Below are 8,140 nucleotides of genomic sequence, written 5' to 3'. Positions count from 1 at the left end.
TCCTCTTCCAACTCTTCATTTTTATCACCAAAACTGTAATTTTTGCTCTTCTGAGTTAGGACAGAAGGGTCCAGAATAAAAACTCAGAAGGCCTGGGAGCAAATTTTCAAGGGAAAATGGAGAGGGGATAGAGAATCTGGGAATTATTCATAACGAGTCTACATCACTTAATCCGGCGGAATATTCCAATTTGTATCTAAATTCGTAATCAGAAATAGAAAACACAAAAAGGAATGTGATACCTCTTTGACACTGCTGTTATTTTTCCACCATCTCTTTTAACTTGTGTATTTATTTGCTTTAGTTTATATATGCTTTAATTTATATATTGTCTGTTTTTAAAGCAAACCCCCACTGAAGGCTGTAGTTGGGTTTATACACCACTAAGAAACCACAAACCAAAGCAGGAGAGCAGATCTTCTATTTCTTTCTTACAAGTCACCTTAAATACCTTGTGAGCTGAAGATAGGTACTGCTGGATTTTACTCTTGATAACCCTTGTGCTTCTCCCTTGCCTCTTCCCTCAAGAAAACCTCAATCCAAATTCCCCCCCAAAGTCAGGAGGGCAATTATTCCCTCAGGTTTGGCTCCAGTGGCTGTCCAGCCACTTCTGCACCACAGGAGCTACACTCCATAAAATTATATTCCAGGTGGTGAAACCAGAAGGGAATAAAAAAGAATTTAAAATCGTTTGAAATATAAAACAATAATTTATTTTACTTCATTTTACTTGTTAACGTTTGTAGCTAATGATGATTTCATGAAACTGCTTTTATAATTCAATACATTCAAATCTATAAAGCAAACAGTTACTACCATGGGCTTTTCAAATTCCACAAACTGTCTTATATAAACAAATTAGCTGTACATGCACGTTTCTTCAATAGGTTGCAACATTTGCAAACATGCTTTAAAATCCTTTAAAGCTGCATTATAGTGTACTTTGCCTCAGGCTTTTCAGATGAAACCTCTATACTTTCTTCAGAAACCTTAAAGAGAAAAATGTTTAAATGTTGAGCATAACTCTATAAAAACTGCTGTTTGATAAATGTTAAATATTACAAGAGAATGACTCTAATTCTGAGTTTAAACCTTGAGCTAAGTATTGATAAACAGCACTCTGTGTAGAAGTGAACAACAGCAAAATAATATCACAAAATATGGTTTCACAAAAAAAAAAAATACATATGTGCAGATGCTCTTGTGGGTTTCTTGCATTTTTTTTTAGGTAAAGAAAAGCACGGGTACCTTTTAATATGAATATAGTTTAAGCAAATTACCTGTGTAAGTATGGTTAATACATTTCTGATATTTAAGCACATCATGTAAAAGGTAACAAGTAAAAAAGTACAATCAGTATTCCAAAAAGCACTGCTAATATTGCCTTTGAAGGAGATGGGCAAGCTTCCTCTCCACCGCAGAATGGAGATCCTGGCACCCACGGCTGTAGAGTTCAGTATTTGAACTATAAACTTGGTGACTGTATCTTATATACAAAAATCTTGCCACATTGAACGAGGCATTGATTCCTACCCCACTGGTAGTGTTTTATGTACATAATTTAGCACTGGGGATTGATTATACAGTAGTCACTGACAGGAAGGAATTGTACACCCGCGTGCCGTCCGGTGATTTTGTTCCATGGGTTAGCAGTTCTTGGATTGTCATCCAGTTGTCAAATATTTTTTTATTTCTCTTCTTCATCATTTTTTTGTGGCTCAGTTCAATGATGTTCATCTCCTTCTTCTCCTCTGCACCTTGCTGCTCCTTTAAGCACTCTAACCTGCTCTGCATCATGAACTCCCGCCGCCTCCTCTGCTCCTTTGCTTTCACCAAGTGCTGCTTCCTCTCCTCCTTGCTCCAGTAACGGCCCATCTTCATCTCACTGATGGCATCGTCATCCGTGGTCATCCCACTGCGCTCCTCCTTGATCTTTATGGCCCGTTCCCTCAGCAGCCTGTCCCTCACCGGCCTCTTGGTGATGTAGCGTGTCCCGTCGCTCCTGACCTTCACCTTCCACTCCATCCTGGGCTCGCTCTGGCCCGAGGCCAAGTCCTTGCACATACTCACCAGGCTCATCTGGCTCTGTGCATATTCCACAGCGGATTTCTGCTGGATCAGCTGCATGTAGCTCTGGTAGTGCTGGGCATGGGCAGGGATGTGAGCGTGTTTATAGGGAGAGTGGTGGTATGGGGACACGTAGGAGCCCGAGGGTTTCTGACCGTGAGTGGGGCTTTTGCTGCCATCGCTGCCTTTTCTCTCCTTGCTCTCCAGCTGCTTGCCGAGGTCAGGATCTTTAGCGGAGGCGTGGCATTTACCAGCGCTGGATTCATGGCTTTCTGAGCCGGCAAACAAATTCTTTTGGGAGACATTATATGCCACTGTCCCCTCATTACCTTGACAGTTAATGCCTTCTGCAGTTCTGCGCAGGGAATTGTCAGGGGAGATCTCCAGCGTGAGCGGAGTGCTCCGGCAGCTCTCGCCCGTGTTGTAGGCACTCGAGCTGTCCTTGTCGGACTTCTCGGGCAGCTCGGTGATGTCCGAGAGCTCGTGCCTGCGGACATCAATGCTCGTGTTGTAGTTTCGGAAGCCGCTGTTGTGCAGCATCCAGGGCTCCCGGTACTGCTCCTTCAGCTGCTGCATTTTGTGGGCTCTCACGATGTTCAGGCACTCCAGCTCAATGTTGCGCAGCTCCTCGTTGAGCATCTCCAGTTCTCTGTCAACACTCTCTTGGTCACTTTTGCTCATCTCCAGGGTGCTGTTATGGTAATACAGGCTGTAGGGGTTGGCAGACTTCACCTGGCACTTCAGCTCCAGCAGCTCCCGGAACCGCTCGCACTCGTCCACGGGGATGCCGAGGAAGTCGACGTCGGTGCAGTCAGCTGAGATGAACGACTCATTGCTGAACTGCATGTCCCCACTTCCCAGGGTGTCATGGCTGTAGGTCAGCTTCTTCTGGCTGCCCAAAGTGTTGGAGGAGGTGGTGTGATCGTCCCCGTTGTTCTCCTGCTCAGAGCTCTCGTCGTTGCGAGTGCTGTCATCCGTGCGCCCCACACCACTGTCCTTCTCGTGCTGGTTGGACAAAATAGTGGCTGTGTCTGTGGTGCCTCCATCTTCCTCGTGCTTCTTCTAACAACAGAAAGATCAGGACAGAAAGAAAAATTATTGCAAGCACATGACATATTTCAAGGTGTTTATTTTTAAATAGTTCTCTTAACCTGTCACTTTTTACACTTTCAGCCTCTTATATGGAAAGAGTATTATTAAGAACTCAAGAGAAAAGGTGACCAAACCCACAGCCTGCTGTGGGTGTCCTTTTCAGAAGAACCTGAGGTCTGGGTTTCACCTATGCAGCAACACTGGTAGAAGTCACATTTTCAAAATGTTTCTTCTCCCACTTAGGGTGCACAACGATATCCAGTTCTCCTGCAGTGCCAAAGTGAGAGCATGTCTCCTCAGAACATGGGGATGCCACAGAGGATGTAGAGTTCTAGAAAACTTCAGAAAAAATGTCTAGGCAAAAACTGAGGAATTGCTTTAATCATAGCAGAATGATGGAGAATATAAGCCCGTATCTGTGGCCCTACATAAAATCTGTAATGTAAAAATGTCTTCTTTGCCTTTCTCCCCTTATATAGATCTTAGTTCAGTCAGTTGCCTGAGTTCTCTATTTGAGTTTCTAGGTTTTGGAAGGCTGTTTCCAGTCTGTGCATGCACATCAAATAGGAGATATTCTGTAAGACAGCCCTCTGTCTGCTCTATCCACCATACACCCCGTACTTCTCTCAGTGACTACAGTGACAGGGGATTTCCAAGAATTGTGATCGTGTTGTGGTAAGGAGCAAAGCACAAAAGGTACTATTTTAAAACATTTTGGTCCCCAAGATGAAGTTGTGGACAGTCATGTAATATCTTGATTTTACAGAAAGTCCTTTTGGCTTGTCTTAGTGTCATTGAGACACTAAGTGTATTCAGCCAAGTTCAAGATTGGAATATTGAGTGCAGTGGGAAGTTTGACAGCCCTGCACACCAGAAGGGCAGTACCTGCTGAAGCATGCTGGCAGTAAATTGCATTGCCTGGTGGTGCTGTTCCTCTAACATGTCCATGTGCAAGTCATCCAGAAAATCATTTCTGTCATCATCCATCCATCCTTCATCCAGCTGTGTGAAAAGGGAGGGAAAAAACAAACCAATCATTGTCAAAAGAATGACGACTGACATAATTACGGTTTTTCTTTGTGGACAGTGGTTGGGAAATCTCAGGAGATTCCTTCCTGTGCCAGTGCTGCCGTGTCCTGGGAAGGAGCCTGTCCTTGTGCTAAGTGCAGGTATTATTGACTGTGCTACCTCCTCCCACAGCTGCCTCCATCTCCAGCAGCAGGGTTTTATCTTCAACAGCCCTTTACCTATGAACAGTCTTTTGATCCGAGGAAATACTTCTAAGAGTTGGGGCAGTCTTGGTTTGTGCACAACTTGATTAGGATGTACAAAAATACTCCAGAGCCCAAAGCTTGAACACCTCTTGTGAGGCAGCATCAAACAGCGGAAGGAAAATCTGGCTGGGGTCCGTAGGATATTTTTACTCCCATTCCCAATTATCCCCATGGGAAAGATCAGAAATATCCAGGATAAGAGGACAGTCGTGATCCTGATCTCCAGGTGCTCTGGCAAGGGCTGCTCTCCCAGCACCAGGAGCAGAGACAGATCAAACAATGGTGCTCCGGGCTGTTTGTTCAACAGCTTTGTTGTGCTAATCCCTGCTCTACAAAGGGATCTGGTTCAACCTTTTATTACAGCTGAGGAGGCTTCTTGACAGTATTCAAGTACTTTAAGAGATGGTATATGAAGTGCTGAATAATAGGTGTTTTAATGAATGAATAATCAATAGCTATAGGAATTAAGAGTTCAGCATGTTCTTCAAAACTGTGACTCAAAACCATTCATAATACCATGCACTGATGTTTGTAATAGCACTGCAGCAATATAACTCACCACATGTCTTAGAAATTGAACTTTAATATAAAATATGTATGTAAGTACCGTGACTGCTGAATTCCATTATTTTAGACCATATATACATGTGCAGTCAAACCATGTATAATATGGTTTTAGGTAGATGGTAGATTTAGGCAGGTTAAACAATTTGAAAGAACTTCTTTCTACAAAACAGCAACTGTTTTAAGACTCAAGTGATGGTTTTTTGTTGCTACTGTACCTGAATTTCTGGTCTTGCCACAAGTAAGGAGATATTCTTGCTCTCCTCGCTGGAGAGAAGTGCCACAGCTTCCTCTCGGTTCTGCACCTCGATGCCATTGATCTTTAAAGAAAAAACAACACCGGGAAGTGTTTTCATGGGCACACCTGGATGCTGCTGTGCCGAGCTCCATGGAAATGCTTGGCTGGATGGATCCATGAATACACCCCCAGCCTTGTGCAGAGAAGTGCGGGGCAAGTGTGGTGGTTTGGACATGTGATGCTGTTCCATCCCCCTGCATGGCATGGGCAGAGCCTTGTTACGAGGGCAGGAAGTGGAATTCTGGGGTTTAGGGCACTTGGAGCACTTCCCACACGTACCTGGATGATGCGATCCCCTTCTCGGAGCCGCCCGTCTTTCGCAGCGATGCTGTTGGGATCAATCTGCAAATTAAGGGAACTCTGAGTGCTCTGCAGGTTTGGGAGCTCAATATTTACTTCCCCTTATTTCCTGAGTGGCGCATTTTAATGGAAGGTTTTAGATTTAGTTATGAGGTTCTTTCCCTAAACTGGTGCAAATAATTTGAAATGGATCTGCACGGTAAAAAAATGTTGATGTCTAAAATGCAGCTTTTTTCATGGAAAGGGACAAAGAGAGACAAATGGGCCCCAGATGTTTGCAAATAAAAATGTGTGGTGTTTTTTATAATTTATATCGTTTCAGGAATAATCAAGAACAAAAATTAAAGGGGGAATATATGAAAATACTCTGAAGGCCTCATTTGAAATGGAACATTGTTAATATAATGAAATTTGACTTCAGTGGGAGCAGGATTGCACTCAGTTTGGAGAAAAGGAAAATAATTAGATTTCTTCCAATTACTGCATTTTGGGCTGTTTATCCAACATGGTACAAACAGAGGATGAATGTCTTAACTGCCCAACAATGCAGCTGGAAAGATAAATGGTATCTTATGGAAAGCAGCTCAATCTTACCTCACTCACATAAATACCCATGTCATCTTCATCATCTGTTCTGTAACAGACAGTAAGGCCAAGCTTGTCCTGGCTGTTCACTCTATGTAAATCCACTTCCTGAGGTTTAAAAAAAAAAAAAAAAAAAAAGAAAATACATTGTCAGTGAGACACAGGTGACTGATGGAAGCAATTTTTCAAATGCAATGAAAATATTTTGCTTAAGTGATATAGTGGATGTCTTTTCATTTCACTTGTAGACGAGGTTAACTTACTGAGCAAAACGTGATTATATGCACACAATCAATACCTGGGACATTTCTGACCCTTCAATCAATATGAAGTCATTTTGAAAATAGACCTTTTATTGATCATAAGGAAGAAAAATTACCTATATTTCATGTAGTGGTAAGACTTCAAAGGCTAAAATACTTATAAAATATGATTTCAATATTTGTCACAGCTGATACACATTTACTAATAAGCAGGGAAATTCTCTGGCTTTTCAGAAAAAACTGTAATACTCTATTACTTTAAATTGTATAATTTTCATGGAGTAATCTAATAAATTTCTCAAAAGTGTGACTGAAGATCAATGTATTGTCAGCAAAGCATTTGGTACTGGTAATAGAAATATAATAAGCATTTCAATATCTTGCAAGTGCTTGGCTTCAGCAGGTCATGGTGGTCTTGTTCATCTTGGAGACATTTAACCCATCTTAAAAGTGTATCTTCTTCCTCTAGGCTTGTTTTTCCACGAGGAATTCCTGAGGGTTATTTTTTTTTTTTTTTCCTTCTGTGCTGCTGCTGTGTGACACTGGTGGTAGGGAGGATTATAAAATCCATGGAGCTACCCCCAGGCTCTGGGATGTTCCTGACTGGTGAGCAGTGACCATTCCTGTAGCATCTTTCAGTCCTGTCCTCTTGCTTCTGAGGGATATCCCAGAGGTTTAACGTGTTTAACCAACTTGCTGTGACTGCTGTGCTGGTCCTGAGGATGCTGCCATGGGAAGGAAGGATTTTGCTGCACAGACAGAGGCGTGAGAGCACCTGCAGTTGTGTTTTTATTTCCTCAGGTGAGGGGAGTGAGTGAGGCTTGGCAAGGTCTTGCTCCTCCTCAGGCCAAGCAGGATGGAGGCGGCAAATCTGGGCTCTGTTGCGAAGGGAAAAGTGGGACCAGGCAAAGGGACACAGTGGGATCTGAGGGCTGTCCCATCCCTAAGGCAGACCCTGCACTGTGTGTTTGTGCTTGGACCCATCATTCCAGAGGAAAAGTCCTGATAACACAGCTCCTTATTTCTGACATCTCTGTTGCTGTGCCATTTGGAAGGGGCAAGACAATAAAACAAGCTGATATGAATAATTTATTGGTGTGTCTAGATGACAGCTGCCAAGATCAGCAATCTCATGTTATTTACTTGTCAACATGTGTAATTTCTTTTTTTTTTCCCCTTAAAGAAGCGTAGCTGTAAATGTCAGTGACATTTCAGCTGGTATTTAAGTGGTTTCAATCAATAGTATCCATGGTGAACTGCTGTGCTGTCCCCCCCTTCTTTTGTTACTTAAAGGTTTGAACACAATGCTTTAATAGCGGGGTTTTCTTCAGATTTCTAAAGCTTTGGAGCTTTCTAGAGAGGAGATGGAGATTCTTCACAAGGAAGATGAGACAAAGTGGATTAATTCTGATCTCAGCTGATCCTCGAGAATGCCACTGCAGTCAATAGGTTTATCCTGCATTTAACCATGGAATGAACTGGGGATGAGGTGGGAACTTGTGGATTGAGTCTAACCCAGGCCTAGAACGATTCCCATATTCCCTGCATACTTTAACAAAAAGTTTCATTATCTTCAGGAATGTTTTTACATACTTTATTGATTTGAAAACGTGGCAAGAAATTTGTGCTGTGGTTCATTCTACTGCTTGCCATACTGGCAGTGAAAAAATATATCTAATGCTAAAAAGAATCCCTCA

The 8,140-nt window shown here is 42.6% G+C and overlaps 1 protein-coding gene across 2 annotated transcripts in view; it reads right to left on the bottom strand.

The window, feature by feature from the left end:
* Nucleotides 1-690: 690 nt before the first annotated feature.
* PDZRN3 (PDZ domain containing ring finger 3) overlaps nt 691-8,140 on the bottom strand; it is a 131,036-nt gene continuing 123,586 nt past the window's right edge. For both annotated transcript variants that reach the window (XM_042013862.1, XM_042013871.1), the window contains 5 exons: nt 6,190-6,288; nt 5,575-5,637; nt 5,216-5,317; nt 4,045-4,161; nt 691-3,129 (listed from right to left, as the gene is read on the bottom strand). In XM_042013862.1, the coding sequence (XP_041869796.1) occupies nt 1,579-3,129; nt 4,045-4,161; nt 5,216-5,317; nt 5,575-5,637; nt 6,190-6,288 (1,932 nt within the window). In that variant the 3' untranslated portion in view covers nt 691-1,578. The remainder of the gene's footprint in view (nt 3,130-4,044; nt 4,162-5,215; nt 5,318-5,574; nt 5,638-6,189; nt 6,289-8,140) is intronic.

The sequence above is a fragment of the Corvus kubaryi genome, unplaced genomic scaffold (assembly GCF_017639235.1).
Source record: "Corvus kubaryi isolate FWS band 111438036 unplaced genomic scaffold, C.kubaryi_AGA036_p1.0 136, whole genome shotgun sequence".
Classification (NCBI taxonomy): Eukaryota; Metazoa; Chordata; class Aves; order Passeriformes; family Corvidae; genus Corvus; species Corvus kubaryi.
Note: the sequence above shows the minus strand (reverse complement) of the source record. Positions and strands in the feature narration are given on the sequence as shown.